The sequence below is a fragment of the Rosa rugosa genome, chromosome 4, assembly GCF_958449725.1.
Source record: "Rosa rugosa chromosome 4, drRosRugo1.1, whole genome shotgun sequence".
In the NCBI taxonomy this organism is placed as follows: domain Eukaryota; kingdom Viridiplantae; phylum Streptophyta; class Magnoliopsida; order Rosales; family Rosaceae; genus Rosa; species Rosa rugosa.
The window spans coordinates 5331227-5351377 of record NC_084823.1 but is presented as its reverse complement, the minus strand read 5'-3'; the positions used below and the strand labels follow the sequence as shown (position 1 = coordinate 5351377).

General features: G+C 36.1%; 1 protein-coding gene and 1 long non-coding RNA gene across 2 annotated transcripts; one reads left to right on the top strand and one right to left on the bottom strand.

Annotated features, from left to right (window-relative positions):
* The first annotated feature begins 2630 nt into the window (after positions 1–2630).
* On the top strand, positions 2631–3278 carry LOC133746401 (uncharacterized). The gene is made up of 2 exons (XR_009864107.1): positions 2631–2803; positions 2887–3278. It is a non-coding gene; the product is annotated as an uncharacterized LOC133746401 (long non-coding RNA).
* Positions 3279–12773: 9495 nt separating this feature from the next.
* LOC133746509 (synaptonemal complex protein 2-like) lies at positions 12774–19847 on the bottom strand. The gene is made up of 19 exons (XM_062174681.1): positions 19600–19847; positions 19455–19504; positions 18952–19159; positions 18745–18870; positions 18518–18616; positions 16932–17608; positions 16602–16850; positions 16397–16525; positions 16244–16312; positions 16050–16160; positions 15478–15585; positions 15283–15393; positions 15124–15210; positions 14606–14689; positions 14394–14504; positions 14084–14164; positions 13919–13981; positions 13426–13528; positions 12774–13137 (listed from the first exon to the last, which is right to left on the bottom strand). The coding sequence occupies exons 1-18, from the start codon at positions 19754–19756 to the stop codon at positions 13427–13429; spliced, it is 2622 nt and encodes an 873-aa protein (XP_062030665.1). The 5' UTR covers positions 19757–19847; the 3' UTR covers positions 12774–13137; position 13426.
* Between the last annotated feature and the right edge of the window lie 304 nt (positions 19848–20151).

Here is a 20151-nt window from a genome sequence, read left to right as displayed (position 1 = left end):
CTATTATTTTTTCCTTCTTTTTTTTTTGTTATTTTTTTTCCTTCATTTTTTCTGTTATTTTTTTCTATTATTTTTTTTCCTTCGTTTTTTCTGTTATTTTTTTTTCCTTCATTTTTATCTCTTTCTTCTTCCTTCTTCCGGGCTCACTCTCTCGCTTCCAACGCCGCCCTTGCCCTCCAATTGGTGAGATTTATGGTCCTACAGCTTATATTTGTAACTCAGCCAATATTTAGTCATGTGAAAAGAAAGAAAGAGATAAAAACGAAGGAAGAAAAAAAAAATAACAGAAAAAATTAAGGAAAAAAAATAATAGAAAAAAATAACAGAAAAAATGAAGGAAAAAAAATAATAGAAAAAAATAACAGAAAAAACGAAGGGAAAAAAATAACAGAAAAAAAGAAGGAAAAAAATAATAGAAAAAAAATAACAGAAAAAATGAAGGAAAAAAAATAACAGAAAAAACGAAGGAAAAAAAATAACAGAAAAAAAAAATTATTAAAAAAAAAAAAATTGAGGGCATAATGGACATTTTGGTGTCAAAAATTGATGTCGTGTACTGATAGTGGGTCGAGTTTCAGATTCCGTGTACCGAAATGTTTGGTTTGGAACTTTATGTATAAGAATTATTAGTGGCATTTACTTGGTGTACTGTTTGCGAAATTTTCTCTAATTTCATTGGAATATGACAATTCTGATTCAAGACATGAATATCTCACATAATATCAATTTAAAGCTAATCATTCAACAAGTGAAAATCGGAACGAGTATTAATGAGAATGAGAATGACAAGCAACAGTAAAATCCCTAATTCAACCGAAAACGAAAGGAAAAAATCGAGACGAGTACCTTCCTGAACTTCCTCGCCGGCGGTCTATTCTCCAGAAACTTGAGAAAACATCCAGTCGAGCGGCTCCATCGCCGCTCCAGACATCATCGAAGCCGCGAGCCCTTCTCCACCGCCGTTCATTTCTCTCACCACTACTTATAATCGCGAAAAAATTTACCGAATTGTGAAAAGCATGAATCAGAAATCTATCCTGCATCGATCTGAAAACCAAAACGTGAATCTCATGGCAAGATTAGCGAACAAGTGGACAAGCACGGCGATGAGGTCGGAAATCTCGACCAGAAAGAGAAGGAACTTGAAGCCGGATGCGTCGCCGGAGCCGAGTCTCGGCGCCATTTTCACCAATTTCGAGCAGATAGCTCTCGAAAACTCAAACCTTAACCTAGCCTCCTCCTCCGTCACCACCGCGATGTCATAAACTCCTAGTCCGATCAAACCCCGACGAATTTAGAAACAGTGACTTAGATCGCGGCGATTGCAATCACATTATCAGACTGGGATTTTTTTTTTTTTTTTTTGAAATATCAGACTGGGAATTTAGAGAGAGAGAGAAACTGACGGTGGCAGTTTTTGTAATTAAGTTGAACTCTAGTGGTAGGTTGTGAACAGGTGACCTTAATTATCATGGGGACATTTGTGGTGTTTAAATTATAGTAAGGCACTTCAAAATGACATTTTTTGTCATTATCCCAAAAATTAAAATATTTTGTTTTATTTTTTTTAATGATTGGCTTTTTTCAATTGAAATTTTTTGGAATAATACGTATTCGCAAATAATTCAGTTAACTTAAAAAAAAAGGCGAATTTTTCTAATTTTTAGGAATAATTCAGAAAACAAGTGTTTTTTTTTTTTTTGAAAAATTCGTTAATTCACGAATTATTCACAAATTAACTAACAAGGAAACAAACATTAGAAAACCTTACATACTATCAAATAACTACTCACATTGTTGCTTTACAAACCTAGACAGTTTATTTCATATAAAAACTATTTCAAAATTTGGAAGTCTTGGACGTCAATTGATAACTATTTTTCACCTAAGGTGCTGAATCGACAGTGGCATGGGTTCGTGGGGTGCTAAAACGGGTGGAGTGGTTTCGTGGTGGCATGGTCTTGACAGCGTCAAGGCGACAGGGTCGGACGGAGTTGCATTAGAGCAGTTGTGCGGCTTCTGGGTGGCGGCGACGATATCTAGGCTGGGTCAAGACTGCTTTGCCGCCTTGGGTTTGGGCCACTTCTCGTTGGGCTTAGTTATTTGGGTTGGGGTGTTTTTGCCCTAGGCCGTTAGTATGTATTTATTTAGTCTATTTACAATAATTCATTTTCTTTAGGATTCTAAGAACTTTTTTTCTAGTGCAACTGCAACGCTTCTAGAATAGTACCAAAGGAGGAATTACGCTATCTTCTACGTATTTGATGTCTAATGAGTGAGTATATTTCTATGTACCACTGTGGGTACTACCACTATATTCTTATCTATCTACAGATGATAGCGGAAGGCTATATAACGGTCTGTTCTGGTTTATGATGAATATATTTCCGCCCAATTTGGATTTTTGATTAAAAAAAAAAAAATGGAAGTCTTGAGAAATAGAAAATAGATTCTTTGATTTATTTGGGTAAATTAAAAAGAAAATTGTTATGGGTTAAGTCAATTATTGCGGCCCAATCCCGGATTCACTTCTGTCCTATCGGGAACCGCCACGTGTAAAGTACTGGCATCCCCCGCCTATATATATTGAGATATTTCCCCAAAATTTCGATTCAAAATCCAAACGCAGATTCACTCTGTGAAGAAGAAGAGAGAAATGGAGGCCGAAACCCTAACCCTAACCGAAGCCGAAGCTCTGCAATCGAGAAACGCAATTCGCTCGATCAAAGTCGCACTTCTTCTCTCTCGGCTCAAACCATCATCCGTCGATCGCCGCCTCACCGACCACCGCGACGCCGCTACAGTACGTTACTCGCTCACTCGCTTTCTCCGGTTTCCGATTTGTTTCTGTAATTGATGATCGGAGTTGATGATTTTGTGATTCAGGAGAAGGAGGAGGCGCTGAGGAGAGAGATCGGAGATCTGAAAATGGAGGTTGTGAGGGAGCGTCTGAGGAGCAAGAGGATCAGGCTCTGTGGATTGGTGGAGCTCTTTCTTGAGGTCGCGTTGCTCTTCGTTCTCTGCGGTCTCTTGTTCGCGATCGCAGTCGGAGGAGATGGAGGTTCGTCGGAATTACGTTACTGAAGAATTCAGATTTTACTGTGTGGTAATGAAGTAGCTGTTGAGATTTACTATAGGAAGAGAGATTGATTTACTACCGGGATGTGGTGGTTAAGAGAATAGGTTGCTTGATTTGATTTCTTGTTAAGTACAGTAGGGTGAAGTATTGCTATGGATGTAGTTGTGCTCGAGGTAAATGTAAAGATTGGTTTTGATTAGCCTGTGATCAAAAATTGGTTTCGTCAAGCTTGATTTACCATACTGAAATATGAGTAAGGTAAGTAGGTAACTACAATTTTCTTTCCGTTTCATATCGCTCGAAGATTTCTGTGCTTTGGTATTGAGACTAAAGTGCATTCCACTCTCAATCTTGAATACATCTCAAGGAGTTTAAAACTTTAATGTCATTGTATTACAAAGCTCATATAGACAAGAGTTCAGAAGGGTTGATCCAAAAATGGAACCTCCAAATCTGTAAAAATTAATGCCCTAAATCCTGTACGCGATCAAATCACATGCTGGCTTGCTGAGCTAAGCAGTTCATAGAAGTAAGTAACAAAGCTAGAGATTTCTTTCTGGACCTGAAACAAGAGTAAGAAGCTGCTGTAAGGCTTTGATTCAGCGTCGTGGAGTGTGTACATGTACTGCAGACTTCTTAAAACTGTATGGAGCAGATGCAGAAACATGAACAATCATATCACCTCTATCTAGTTCTACCCAATTCAAGATCATTTCTTGCAACTAAAGTAATCCATTGATTAGTTGAAGTACCTTAATCGAATGCATAGGGGTTCATTTACATATGGATTCAGATACCTTTCTGAAAACAAGTCACATATGTTTGAAGGATCACTTTGCCAATTTTGTAAATCATAAATTCATAATCAAAAGGAATGCTGCAGTGATTTAATTTAAGCCATGCTACATGTACAAGCATGGTTCACAGCTTTTCCAATGTGCAATACATTAATAAATCTAACACTTCCAATATATACCGTAATTATGAGGTAGCCAAATGAATATGCACAAAAATGAAAAGAAGCAGAATATTTGGAATTGAGTTTTTTTTTTAAGTATTGAGGACTCTTACATCACTATCATTGGCTATATCCACCAATCCACTCAGCACTCTTTCAGTCTTTCCAAGACTACCTGAGAAAGTAAGAATCAGAAGAAATTGCAAAAACTGATAATAAGTAGGTGTTAAGCGTTTGTTACCTTACCTACATTAATCCAGGTGCCTCAAACATGACTATGCTTCTTCTTTTCCTTTTAATTGTTCTTCCCTTAGTAGTTTCAACTTCATCTTCATATAATTACCTGCAATGCCATGAAGTAAATCTCAGCTGGTACAGGGGATAAACCATGAGTTAATTAGATCATATCTGGAAGCAACAATAAACTCTACTAATACCGTTGAGACTACCATGAACTTAATATTAATACTACTTTCTCACTGCTGAAATTGCATTTATAAGTTACAGAAAAGCAAATGTAGCATCATTCATGGATATCCTATCACTCTATCAGTAAAGCTCTACAACAGAAGACTTCTGTGATGCTTCAGAACATTCATCACACGTGGTGTTTTCGCACTCTCTGTAGCTCACTTCAACAACCTTCACACTAGTGTTTCTGTCGCTCCAAGTAAAGACGAATCCTATGAACTACACTTATAAAAATGAAAATGAATGAACGAAAAAGGATCTTTCAATATGGTGCCATCTGATCATTCTCTAGTCTCAGTCTTACCAGAGAGAGTTGACCTCCTTTTATACACACAGGCAGTGGGTGTCTTGTCAACAAAATTGAGTCTTAATGAGACAGAAAGAACTCACTAGATTGATAGTATTTCAGATTCTTTCACCGTTATTCACTAAGAGGGTAAGAGCAATATCTAATTTTTATGAAATTTAACACTTCGACAGCAGTTCCCCAACACTATGCTTTTCCAGTTCCCACCCGCAATATGATGCTACTTTTAACTACAGTCATCACTATTTCCATCTGCTACATTTGAAACCAGTTGTACGCTTCCAATCCATTTCAGATACAAACAAGCTATCTTTTTCCTGTTGCTTGGACAAGTTGGGTTCAACAATTCTAATCTTCAACTCTTGGTCCTCAGTCCTAGGAGAAATATGGGTCGCCAAACAGAGTATATGAATTGCCAATAGAAAGGTGCAAGTTCAATATAATGTCCCAAACAGAGGAATCAGCTAATACCAACTTTTCTAGAAAGAGTGTGAGCAAATATTATATGAGTTTTGAAAGAATTTTTGGTCCTAGCAAACAGATAAGCCTAAGAGCTTAAGATGTGATGCAGCAGCTATTTTTCTTAACATGGGCATCTTTTCCGGAGTTCTCCTTAAATCCCTAAATTCAGAATTGCCTAGAGCCCTAAACCAATTGACCCAATAATCGCAATTTCCCTGAAATTATGTGAATCATAAAAAACTACATGCTTTGCCTTACAAGAAATCACAAGTGCCATCAATCATAATGTGCAAGGTTCAAATTTCAAAATGAGAATAGATTATACTATCAACTGGTCCAATTTTCCAGTGGTCGATTGCTTCGTAAGAAGCCCTAACCCCCAATCTCAAGCTTGTTTCAAATAAATTTCAAAACTTTAAGCTATACATAAAATGTGGGCATCTGGGTATGTATATAAAAATCTCAAAATGAAGCCATATCCAACTCCTAGTCAATTGATCCCCATAAGACCCCAAAATTCAAACAATTCTCTAAGCTCAAATTGCACAAGGAACCCCAGAGAGACTAAAACAGAATGAAAGCATTTATTAGGGCCTTTCCTTATACTAGCAATAGTGCCCGCGCTTTGCTGCGGGTTTTGTAGTGGATTAATTTAGCTGTAGTAGTATACAGCGGAAAATTCTACAAAATGTTAACGTATGACATGCATACAATTGCCTTAAAAGTGGTAATTTGAGTCCTCAAAATAGTAATATTAGTCCTCAAAGTGGTAACATGAGTCCTTAAAGTGATAAATTTTCTTAGTTACCACATGAGTCCTCAAAATAGTAATATTAGTCCTCAAAGTGGTAACATAAGTCCTTAAAGTGGTAAATTTTCTTAGTTTACCATATGAGTCCTCAAAATAGTAATATTAGTCCTCAAAGTGGTAACATGAGTCCTTAAAGTGGTAAAAATAGTTGATGTATGAGAAATGTTAACATACTATAGCTTTACCCAGTATACAGCAGTAGGTTTTTTCTTAATATAATAAATAGGTGACATTGCTCATAAAGACTAAATACAGAAGAAAAGACTGGTATTGAGGCCGTTAAACAAAATGCTCAACCTTAATTCCCAATACATACTCTCGGATATTGTAAAGCTGCATTCACTAAACATCAATGCTCACCGGGCACTTTTCTAGATGCTGCTACAAAAGCAAAATACAGAAGGAAAAGAATGGTATTGAGGTTGTTGAGAAGTAATTACAACCGCTTAGATGAGTTTATAATTTTGTTCTTTTTGTTAGTATCGACCTTGGCTGCTGCAGTGATCTAACCAATATTTTCTATGTTTTTAGTGTCATTTCTCCTACATTTTATTTAGTTATTCTCTTAACAATATCATTTCTAACTTACTTTGTTGTAATTAGGTACATTTGAGCTCCAAAAGCAGGAAATGAGCTAAGAAGAGCTGGAAATGAAAGAAATGAAGGCAAGGAGGAAATGAAGCGCAGAAATGGGAAAGAAATGGAAAAATGAAGCTTTCCTAATCTTACCAGGAAAAGGAATCCCAGTTGAAGTAGGAATCCTAAGTCAACTAGGAGTGAGCTCGGAAGAATGGTGTTTGGAAATGAAGAAATGACAGAGTCCCAGTTGGACTAGGAAACCTGATGACACTAGGAGTCCTGGTGGTGCTAGGAGATGTTGTGGCTTCAAGATGACTCAAGATAGTTCAAGAATGTTCTACAATGCACAAGGAATTTCGGCAACAAAGGAATGGGCTTTGAAATTGTCCAATTGAGAAGTCTGGCCCAAAGATTGAAGCATGTGACTTGCAAATGAGTTTCTAGACCCTTCTTGACGTCTTGGAAAAATCCTAAATCAATTATTATTGGTTTTTGCCGAAAATTAATACAAGATTCAAGAAGATTTCGGCAAGTATATTATGGGATTATTTTCAGATTTTCTTGGGAATTTTTGGAGAGAAAATAGAGGAATAAGTATTGAATTATGACTCTACATACAAGGAAGCCGAAATATGGTCTAAGTACATGGAGGATTCGGCTAAGAGAAGTTTACTTGTTCTCTAATTCAAATGGAATTTTCTCATTGGTCGGATGATGCAAACTTGGAGAATTCTTAGGGAATTAAACCCTAGGTCGTGCACTATATAAAGGAGGGATACAATGCCGTGAAAATCATCATAAAACCCTGAATCAAAATCGCAATCACCCCCCTTTAATCTCTCAAAGTTTCGGCCTCTCCAAGTGTTCAAGATTTTGAAGCCGTGAAGCAAGTTCATCCTCCATTCATCCATCCTTGCTGTGAGCCTCACCATCCTCCACCACCTTTGAAGATCTTGCGTTCTTGAAGCTCCTTTAAAAGTGTAACCATGAACCCTAGAACTTTGTTTTTGGTTTTGTTATCTTGTAACTTAAAAATCAAAATCTTTAGCGTTCTTTGTTTTTGGTTTTCTTGGATGTTGCGATTTCATGTTAGATTAAAATATATGTTTTGATGTTTAGTTTCCAATAGCCTTGAAGCATGAATTAGTTTTAGGATTTTCAGATTTATAGTTTTCGATTTCTTTATATGTTCTTGAATGTTTGTTGGTTTTGTTCTTCAATCCCACCTATCATGTTTTCGATTTCTTTAGTGGCCACTTTAGGTTTCGAATTGCATGATTGAATCCATAATAAGATGCTAGCGTTCTAGGTCTTGTTAATTAAAGTGGAAAACCTATAATTACTTAGGTAAATCAACAAAGAGAATTGCATGCTTGATTAGCGTTCTACCTTGTGTGTTTTTCTTAAATCAATCAAACTTTCAAAGTGTTTCTTGCGTTAATTGTGTATTGTTATTGGATTGATCACTCACTAGCTTTGCATGATTAATAGGGTTAACTATGGTGCGTTCATCTAGTTAATTTAACTAAGGAAAGTAAAAAGAACTTATGCATGCGTTCATGGTTTGTTCTTGATTGATTTCGTTCAAGTGTATATTTTGATTCTAAAATTATGATTTGTAATCTTGAATTCGTGTTAAAGGTTGTTAACTTCATCAATGCATCTCATCCGTCCATCTTATCTTGATTATTGGTTGATTGGTCAATGTAATTAGTTAGTTAGTTAATTAGGTTAGTAAATAAAACAAATTTCGAAACCCCTCTTTAATTCTTTGTAATTTTAGTAAATATTGTATACTTGTGATTAATATTCTTTTCTTTGATGTTAAATGACAGGAGCACCCTCAATCCCCGGATAGAACGATCCCTACTTGCTATATACTAACAATTGTCAACAAGGTTAATTTTGAGAACTCATTTCGAGCTCATCATGCAGCTTGTTTACCTTAGCTACGGCTTCTCGTTTTATTTTCATAGACTCTGCTCCACGGCTTTCATCAATGCATCAACTTTTTTCATCAGCATCTAGAGAAGTCATAATACGCATTAGAAAAGAAAAGACATAAAAATTTGAACCAACTCTACCTCAAAAGTATACCTATCAGATGCAGCAACAATTAGATAAAAATTTAGCAGCTTGAATGTTCGATGATCATTATCAAGTAAAGAGAAGAACTTAAGAAGAATAGATTAGCACTTATCAGTGAATTTGTATGAGAAAGTGAGAAGTAGGACTTGCACAATATAACTTCCCTTTATCGAGAGCAATTTTAAATGACTCCAACAAACCTAGACCCAAATGTTACTCTTCCCCTTGACTCCAATTCTGCATGGGCAGAAAGCAAAAAAAATTACTGACGACGGATTCATAGATACAGATCTATATACATGAAATTCGGTGATCCTTTAACAAAAGAAAGAACGAAGAACACACCAAATTAAAAGCCTCCACCCACACCAAAAATCAGAGCTTTGCAATTCAGATACAATCTGAGAAACAAAACTCATGCTGATGAAATTTTACACAAAACCCTTAATCGAATAATCCCGAAAAACCGTACCCAACAAAATTGTGGGTGGAGCTTTTACGCAAGAGCTTCCCGTCCGTCTCTTCTCCTCCTCTTTCTTCTCTCCCGTTCTCTTCTCCCTCTCTGTTTTTTTTTCATCTTGCCGCTTTTCTCTGTATTCGGCGAACAAAAAGATCTCCTCAAATTTTCCCTGTAAAACCAATATAAGAAAAAACATGAATCAGAAAGGAGCAAAATCTCACAAATTGAGAGATAAAAAAATAATTAGAATTTTTTAGAATAATTAGTATATTTAGAATTTTCAAAAATAAAAATAAAAAAATAAAAAAATAATTTCGATTCAAAAAAAAGAAAAGAAAAATAGAAGTCGAAAGAAATTTCAAATTTGGCCTTTCCTTATCTGCTAAGGGAGCCTTCAGTTCACCCAGAAGAAAAAGGAAAGGAGAGAGACTTGCATGGGGCATCCGTACCACGTGAATATAGGGCAGACCAATCAACCCCTAGTAGGGGGTCTTTTGGGTATTGCATTTTTAAAAAACAGGGGCAGTTTCGGAACAAAGAAAAAAATTATGATGTCTGATTAGCTTGCCCTATATCCACCTGGTGGGGAAGCCCCCACCTAAGAATTTCTCCTGCTATAATCGCCTATATAAATCTCACAGATCTTCTCATTTTCGGACTCAAGGATCAAACTCTCCCTCTACAAGTTAGAGAGTTTCTCCCTCATAATTTCCCGGTTCTGTTTTTCATCTTATTCGCTTTGATCATTTCAATTCATTTGCTTTGATCGATTAGTAATGGCTCTCGTAGATCAATTCATGACTCTGGATCAGCTTGATGTGGGTGTGGTGAAGACATTTCACCCTACTGAAGCCGAGTTGGTGGGTTTCTTTCTATACAACAAGATCTCCATGGCCTCAAACTCAGGCAATCAGATTCAGACCTTCCCTGAAATTTGTATATATGGCGAGACAGGCTTACCACCTTGGGAGATATGGAGGATGTACCAGCAATTCAAGTTTCCCCACCAAGATTTTCTCTACTTCTTCTCCTGGGCCAAGAAGGTGAGCCCCAACAAATCTCGCAACTCTCGCACAGTTGGCTCTGATGGAGGAACATGGAGTGAGAACGAAGCCGCTAGGCCTGTGTATATCAGTGGAAGTGAAGAGGCGTTTGGGAAAGTAAGGAAGTTTCGGTATGAAATTACAATGGCGGAGCTAGGATTTTAGAATGGGGTGGGCTAAAAAAATATTTTTATAAAAGTTTACTAATTCTTTTAATTTTAATTTTTTTTTAAGTTTTACAAACCACATCTTATATTAAAGACATATCAAACGATCAAACAGCTAACCATTTTTTTAAATGAACATTATAACGTTTGATAGAAACTTGATAACGGAAGTCTAAGACAAAAGAACGTACCTACTCAAATTATACCTTACGCCCTTGAATAGAAACAAAATCTTTAATTATTGAATCTATATCATAATTCTCGGCCAACTCTTTTTCAATGTGGACAATCATGTTATCAGCCAAAAAGTCATTCTCCATCTTGTTGCGCAATATTGTTTTGATACGTTTCATAGCTAAAAATGCTCAATCTGTAGGTGCTGTAGAAACCGGCAAATAAGTGACATGATGATGCTCATTAGATGCAAGTGGTGTACTGCTATTATGATCTTCTCGTATTTTCTTGAGCCATGAATCAAGAGTTTTTGCTTTCTTGGTTGGTCGATTATGATCAGACATTATATTTAAATATGCAACCATCACCAATTGACAAATGCAACAATAAAATCAAGTAATCAACTATTATAAAATCAAAAGTTAAACACAAACACTACTCTAACAATTCATTAAACGATAAAACGAAGAGCCAACTGATCTGCAAAAAAAGAAAACGCATAATCCCAAACCTTAATTGAAAAAGAAAAATACAATCAAAGAACTGATAAAGAATCCAACAATACATATGGAGTCAAACGTTGGTCAATAAAAAAATATATATACCAGTAGCATGTACACCTCTTAAACAAAGTCAGCAAGCTAAATTGGTATATTAATCAAGTAGCAATAGCGCGGTAGGACTCAAATGGATTTGATTAATCAATTGTGAACTAAAAACAAAAAATATATGAATTAAAAACCGAAGAGGTGCAAAAGATCATATACCCAAAAGAAATAGAGGATAAACTTATACCTGAAGAATGAAGAGGGAAAACGGCAATCGATAGAAGAACCAAAGCTTTTCGTCTGGGTCTGATTGATTTTGGAGAAACAGCGAGAGAAAAAAGAGAAAAAAGTTGACTTTTAGGTAAGCAAGCTTTTTATGCGACTATACCTCTTAAAGCATAATAGAAAATAAAATCAAATTAAATACCTCAAAAAAATAAATAATATATATCTGATCAAAAAAATAAAAAATAAAAACATATGGACTAAGTTTAATAACATATGGGCTAAGTATAGAAATTTGGGGTGAGCTAATTTTTAATATTTAATTTTTTAAACTAAAATTAAGCTACAAAGTAATGTTTTTTTCAAAATTTGGGGTGCGCTGTAGCCTATCGGAGCCCGTGTGTAGCTACGCCTTATGAAAAGAACAAGGACAAAGCCTTTGAGCATCATGCTGCTTGGTTGATGGAGGAGTACACCATTAATCAAGCACCGGACTTGGCTCTGTGCAGACTAAAAGTGAATGATAAAGGAGGAGGAAGAAACAAGAGGAAGTTTGTTGCTGAGAAGAATGAGGATCAGAATGTGAGAAGCAAAAAGTGTTTGAAAAACCGAAAAGTTGAACCGAGAAGAGATCAAACTAGTTTCTTGGATCCTGAGGAGCAACAAGAAGGCAGTGCTTCCTTTGCTACTAATACTTCACAGCTAATTCTCTCTCCCTATCATCATGAAGATGATCAAGTGGTTCAGGTGGTTCCGGAGAACAATTACGATTATGACGAGCTGCAGCGGATCCTCTTTAGTGATGATGATTGTATGGATGAGAATCTAATGTTCTCTCCCACTATCTTGTTTGATGATGCTCAGCATATGGCCGGCTTCTGTTGATCAATCAATAGCTAGCGAGCAACAACAACAACAATATTCGGATTATTCACTTGCGCCGCAACAGCAATTGGAACCTGACAATAGGTATCAAGAGGAGGACGATCTGATGATTTATGGCCAACATGACTATAATATTCCACTCGATAACGACTTCTTATGGTCAGATGAATTTAATGGACTCTTTACTCATGAAGATCAGCTGTGAGCTCTGCCATGGCGGGATAGTGATGATCAGTTTCAGTATTCGGACATCTTGTAGTTTCGTTTTTATTCCTAAATGTAGTTATTTTGATTCTGAAGCCAATTAATTGATTGGTGGATACTCTACTTATACTGTAAATCAATTCTTCATCTATCAATGGAATCAAATTTTTAGTTTATTGTGTACACGTACTACAGCTTTCTAATATTTTCAAAATTTACAGAAGCATGAAAACAGAATCATACTCAAATTTGAGTCTATACTGACTGAAAGAAATATCTTTTGGCCAATTCAAGACCCCATATCTGATGTCTTTTTATATCTCCTTCCTCTAAGCCTGAAAAAGAGAAGCATATATATCTGCAAAGTACGTAGCAATCAAATTCAATGAAGTTTTTGACCTTTCCTTCACTACCTATATGCAGTGATCACATAGATCAAGTGTGTACCACTTTCAGTAACGAGTAGATCCCCATATGTACAAAGAGTGTGATGCTAACTAATTACAAAAGCCCATATAGACAAAAGAGTTCAGAACTGATGATCCAAATCAGTAAAAATTGCCCTAATTCTATTTCCACATATACGCAAGACCAAATCCTGTACACGATCAGATCACATGCCGGTTAGTGTGTGAGGCATTTAAGAAGTACCATATATAGAGATTTCTTTCCTGACCTGAAACAAAAGTAGGAAAAGCTGCATTAAGGCTTCGATTCGGTATAGTTTAGTGTGTAGTGTATACATGTACTCTAAATTTTCTTAAAGGTTTTCAAAGCATTTCAGAAACATGAAAGATTATATCAAACCTAAATGGAGTCTAAACTGAGAAAGAAAGACCTAGTTGACCAATTCAAGATCATATCTTGATACATAAGAAGGGAGATCTTAATGCAGATTTGGTTTGATTCTAACAAATAAAGTAAAATATATCATGTATACTATCATTGGTTGAAATTGAAATACCTTAATCAAATGCATATGGATCATCAGCATATGGATTCAGAGACCCTTCTGAAAACAGGTCACCGATGTTTGAAGGACGTGGTTGACCCTCTCCCTTAGATCCCTACATAACAAAAACAACATATTGCAAATTCAGTTTTTCCAGAATCAAAATGAGTGCTGCATTATATAACTCAAGCAATGCATCCAGCTTTTCCAATAATTCAATACAGTAATCTTTGGATTTAACAATATGTGTTCCAAAAAACCAACTTATCCTATACGTTCCAGCTACATGGTATTGATTTTCATTATCCGAGGAAACCAAATGCAGGATCTTTGTACTTGTAATTCTAAATGCATGCGGATTCTTATAGCAATATTAACTGTATCCACTCAGATATATTTTGTCCAAGACTAGTACAACCGAAGCTTCTAAGCAATCTGAGACATGAGAAAGTAGATGAATCACAAGATATTCCAAAACTGAAATAAAGTAATGGGTTTAGCTTACCTTGACTGCACTCCTGGGGCTTTTGACTTTTGGTGTACTTGTCCTCTTATGTTTTCTTGGATCCTGATGTCATACAGAAAATAAAATTCAGTATTGAGAAATGTATGTCTAAAGGTGAAAATGGAGATTGAGCATATAACTTCACAGAAGTCACCAGGTTCATACCTCAAACATGACTGTGCTTCTTGTTTTCCTTTTAATAGTTCTTCCATTACCGGTTTCAACTTCATATTCGTCCCGAATTACCTGCAATGCATGAAGTAAGTCTCAGGTAGTTGATGGGATAAAGCAAAAGTTAATCTCAGCTGGTTGTTGATGGGATAAGGCAAGAATTAATTGAATCTTAATAAGCAACATTAAACCCTTATTAATACTATTGCCACTAGCAAAAAGATTCATATTAATAATCTGTTTTCAACTACAGAAGTTGCTCTAAACCTAAAGTTGCATTATTTATGAATAAGGAAATTTCTACCTTTTTATGGTGCTTTGAAATATTCATTACACTTGGTGAATTCATATTCTCTGAAGCTTTCTTCAACAGTGTTGACACTGGTGTTTGTTTTGCTCCCACTAGAGGTGAATCCTACACACCAAATAGAATGAAATATCATAATGAGTCATATTGTCATATGAAAAGGATCAAACATGAAAGAAATTAAAATGATTTTCAGAATATCGTCCCACCTTCTCATCATGCTCCGGTCTTCTTAGAGAACGCTGACCTCTCCTTCTCACAACAGGGTTTCTCCTTGACGAAATAGAGTATTCCTGAGACAGAATGAACTCATCATATTGAGAGAAATTCCAGACTATTATCAGATTATGAAATTTTATACTTCAACCACGATCCCAAAGAGGAAATCTATGAAAAATATACGCTCTCCCACTGCATAAATCCATGCCATTTTGTGTTGCCCTTCTAAAGCTTAGCACAATGCATTCTTGAATAAAGGATCACTCTATTCGATCGTGCATATTTTAATAAAAATAAAATAAATTTGTGTATCTCACTATTCTTATATGAGTAGTTGAATACAAACTTCAAAATTTAAATAGTAAGTTTTATCTGGCATAGATTAGTATCACTGCATCCAGAAGTTAATACAAATTCAAAAACTTTTGTGCAGGTGTATGTCTGTGTGTGTGTGTTTGTGAGAGTGAGAGAGAGAGAGAGAGAGAGAAGCATCGGTTTTAAAGCCAACCTTTTTCGAATTCACTTCTTGCTCCTCCTCTGGCTTATCGCTCATAACTTTCCACTGCAATTGCAGTAATGCCCTCTGCTTCTCCTCCTGTGATAACAAGAATATGTAAGAAATGTACAAAAAAATTCAATTCAGAAAGAACATAGGGAAGATAAGTACTTTGGACTTTTGAAGATCCAAGTCCTCCTGAAGCTTCTTAATCTCATCTTCATGCTGAAGCCTCAAAGCTCTCAGTTGGGCTTCATGTTCATTCCTCATTGATGTTAATTTCTAAGACAAAAGTAATCTGATTTAGTAACTTAGGCACATTCGACCCAACTTAGTTCAAGCCTGAAGCTACATGAAGTTACAAACCTCTCTCAACTCATTTTCAGCTTGAAGTTGGATCTGCTTTAGCTGTTCACTGTGTTTATCTTTTAAATTTTGTTCGTTTTTATCATGTTCCTGCTGAAGACTACTGACCTGCAAATATGAAACTCAATAATATTCTACTCATATTTGGCAAGCTAGTTAGTGTAGTTGAGAACACAGTCAGAAGCATGTAATAGATATGCCTCAGAACAGGAGCAACTTCCCAGATCAAAACTGAGCTACTTAGAACAGCGCCAAGGTAAAAATTTGGATTAATTCTTTGAAAAGAGTTTGCTGTTTTTTTTTTTTTTTCTTGTCAACTTATTATTTACAAATACTATAGACTAATGGTGAATGCTGAGGAATGAAAAATCTGTTCAATGCAATACATGATGAGAGGTGTTTAACATATGGAAAATAATTACTCCTCTACTGGATGTAAATGTTTGATAATGTTAGAGAATGTGTAGGAAAAAAACAAAAATATTATTTTTGTAATATCAAACAAATGTAATTTGTGCAAAAAGTGATTATCAGTTTCATATTTAATAGTATGCACACTTTCCCATACATACCAGCGCAGCATGTTCCTCCTGAACATGCATCAAGTGCTGCCTAGATTCTTCTTTGCATTCTTCAAGTTTTTTCTCACATTCTATCTCCCTGTCTCGAACAAGATTTTCTGCCTGAAGTTTCAATTAAACGAAGATCAATTCAAGAACACGATTTAGCTGTAACATATTCCAGGAGAAGGTAAAAATGAGCAAACCTTTTGCTTTTCCATGTTAACTATCTCCAGCTTCTCCACCTCATACTTCTTCCGGATGTCATTCATTGCCTAAGTAAATTTGTCATAATGTCAATTCAAAAGTAGTTAAACAACTGTAATGTGTCCAGATGCCTAGATCATAAGAGGTCAGACCTGATCATTCCTCTGAGATATGTCTTTCAAATGCCTTGACAGTTCTAGTTGTTTACTCTCAAGCATGAGGTCATATTGCTTCTTATCTTCCACAAGTCTAGTTTCAGCAGCAGTCAGGGATGAACGATTCTGCAACAAGGTACAGAACTGTAAGTACATAAGATATGGTTTTACGAACATCTCACATTTATATTGAATTACAAACCTCTGTGATCTGTTCTTCCAGATTCTTCTCTCGTTCCTTATATTGCACAATAAGTTGCTCCTTTTCCTCTAGTGTGCTATGAAGCTGGCTGACTTGTTTATCCATCAAATCTACATGCTGCTCATGTGTTTCACCTTCCTTCAGTAAACCATCTATTTGTTCTGCTTTCTTCTGTATCTCTGTTTGCAGTTTCTCTGTATTATCTTTATTCTCAGTTTCTAGTGCTGAGATTTTCAGCAACAGATTTTGCTGCAAGACAGTACAAAAACAAGTTTAATATGACAAAAACACATCTCATAATATAAAATGTATGTGTCGGAATTTGCAAACCATTTTATTCTCAGATGATCTTGAACTTTCTGACAGAGAATCAATTTGCAGTTCTAATTCAGACACCAACTTCTCTGTTTCAATCTTCTTTGAGACCAGAGCTTCAGTTTCAAACTCCAACTTCTGTATCCTCTCTCTGGCTGTACAGCTTTCCTCCGAAAGTTGTGCCATAATAGACTCCTGAATTTTCTGAAGTTCCATGACCTTATTGTTCAACTCCTGATTTACCAATTGTATAGCATCTTTTTCTGATGTTAAGTTCAAGAAACTGTCGTGCAGTTGATCATACTGTCTCTGAGCAAGCTTAGCAGAAAGATCTCTCTCCTGATTGACTAACTGGAAGCATGCCTCATAGAGAGAGTTCAGCTTATCAAACTTTTCTAGAAAGTTCAAACTTTGTCTATCCAATTCAGCCAAATGTGCAGCTAACACATGAACAAAACCTTCAAGGTTCTTTATCTCAAGGACTGACATATCTAATCTCTTAACAAGGTCATCGTTGCTTAGATGGAGATCATGCTTTTCTGCTTCCAACTTCTCCTGAGCAGTTATCAAACGTCTGATTTCATCCTCTTTTAACTTCAACTCAAGATGCACCTCACCCAATTTAGTGTTCAAACTCTCTGTAGCCAACCTATTAGTTGCTAGAGTTTCTTCAAAGTTCTTAATCATAGAATCTGCAAGGAAAAGACATGACTGCCGTTATAATGAAAGTCCAAGAAAACTTCAACAAACAATTTATGAAAAGTGCAATTGTTTTCTCAAAATGGATGTAAGCCTTCTTTGTACTTTTCTGTTGTATGGAAAGATGCATACACTTAATTAGAGAGTACTTTTTCGACTATTAAAGATACAGAATTTTCTAACAGAGAAAGTCTTGGTTCAAGTGGAAAATAATTTTATCTATGCATGTCCACAAAGTTTTAGGAAAGCTGACTATTGCAGAGTTATATTAAGCATACACCTTAATATGTTTCAGAGATCATAATACTGATAGAATGGGCTAACTTGAATCTATGTTTATTATTTCCTTTACCTTTAGGAGTCAGAATGTTGGAGTTACAATGGTGATGCCAACATACATAAGAATATATTTGAACATCACTTGAAAGGTAAGAACCTTATTCCAAGTAACTTGCTAACTTGAATCTATGTTTATTATTTCCTTTAGCTTTAGAAGTCAGAATGTTGGAGTTACAATGGTGATGCCAACATACATAAGAATATATTTGAACATCACTTGAAGGGTAAGAAGCCTTATTCCAAGTAACTTGGGTGGTCTGGTTCCCTAAATGGAAAGGCCTAGTCTAATACATGCGCAATGTGCCACATTTATACCATCTCCATTTTGGAGGTAGGAAATGAGTTTATACAATAGAGAGTATCTGATGCATGAGCTTTAATCATCTTCCAAACAACTCACCATAGAAAAAAGTTGGGGCTTAGTAAAGTTCCCTGGTTATGTAATCTATAATTACTTAGTTCCAGGTTGTTTTCTAATGGCATATATACATTAACTCCAGATATGCCAGCTTATAATTTCTAAACAAATTGCAAGCTAGAGTCAGAATGCATAAGATGTTTACCTTTTTCCTCTATAAGATTTGCAGTTCTGCACTGTTCATTTCTGTAAAGTTTATCTGTCTCCTCTTTCTCGAGTCTGCGTTCCTCCAGCTCCTTTTCACCTAAAATCAGGATTCAAAAACATCACAGAATGGTAAATGCACCATTATCCAGTTATACATTACATCTTCAAACATTCTAAATTTTGAATATCCTCTCAGAAAAAGCAAATGAAAGGCAAATAACTTACGATTCCTTATAGTGTCCTCTGCTGACTCTAGCTTTATAGACAGATCATTCATTTGTTGACTCAAACCGTCAAGAGCTACTGCACTCGCAGAGAGTTTGCCTTCAAAGGACTCTTTATCTTTCTCAGCTGTTAGAGCAAGTTAAATATCAATACCAGTGTGATCCAAAGCAAAATGTGAAAGGCCAAAGAGCACAGAATAGTACTCACCATCCTGGACTTGACCAGCTAAGAGCTGTAAAGTTTCTGTGAGTTGATCACACAATGTTTTAGTTGAAGAAAACTTAGACTCTAATCCCTTCCACAGCTTCTCATCTTCCTTCTGCTTCACCTTAAACTTAGCATTTTCATTGAAAGCGTTCTGCAATTTTTCCTCTAATGCACGGATGTGCTCCATTGATTTTTTCAGCTTAGTGTTCTGCATTTATTTTTAAATTACTTGTTCAAATACCTTTGAATTTCAAGAAAGAGATACAAACATCTACATTGTAATGAAATTGAACCGAACCCTAACAAATTGAGGCACAAAGTATAACACAAATCCAAAGTCACATTTGACACAAGCTAGCGCGTGTAAATCACACTCGCTCACTCACTCACAGGCACACCGTACAGAAGAGACAGAGAGATATAGATACAGATACAGATACAGATACAGAGAGACAGAGAGAGAGAGAGAGAGAGAGAGAGAGAGAGAGAGAGAGTGAGAGTACCGCCATTTCCAGATCTGTTTTCACAGAAGCTTGCTCTTTCACTAATTTCTCTGCAAACGAAGAGAACGAACAAGAAATCGTCACAGAAATTCAAAATTACCGATGAAGTCAACTAGAGAACCGAAAATTTCCGATCAATACGAACCTGCGGTGAGCTTCAAGTTCGCGAAGCTTCCCGACGAGGTCGACTCCGGCGGACGCGAAGAGTAGGCGAAGGTCTTCGGAGGTCCTCCTGATACCGATTTGGAGAGGGACTTGAACTGATCCAAGCTCCTCATGCTCGGAAACCCTAGCTTCTGCATCTTTGGAACTCGGATTGAAACCCTAGAAATTTGTACGAACAGTTGCTCTGTTTCTCTCTCTCTCTCTCTCTCTCTCTGGTGCTCTGAGACTTTTGAGAGCGCTATAGTGAAATGAACTTGGCGCCAAATGACGAGGTCAGGGATTTATAAAGTTTTGCTTCTTATTAACCGCCTCTTAATCAAGCTAATAAGCTTTCTTTCTTTTTCTATTATCGCTTTTTGTAATTTTTTCTTGCAATTTTCACCCTTTTCAGAAATTTGGAAAAATAAAAATTAAAACTTACTTTGGTCAATCCCACTCATAACACCAATGTATTTTTAGTTCACTCTAGCAACATATCAATCGGATAACCTCCTCAAAAATAATAAAATTACTTATTAACTAAATATTTTTG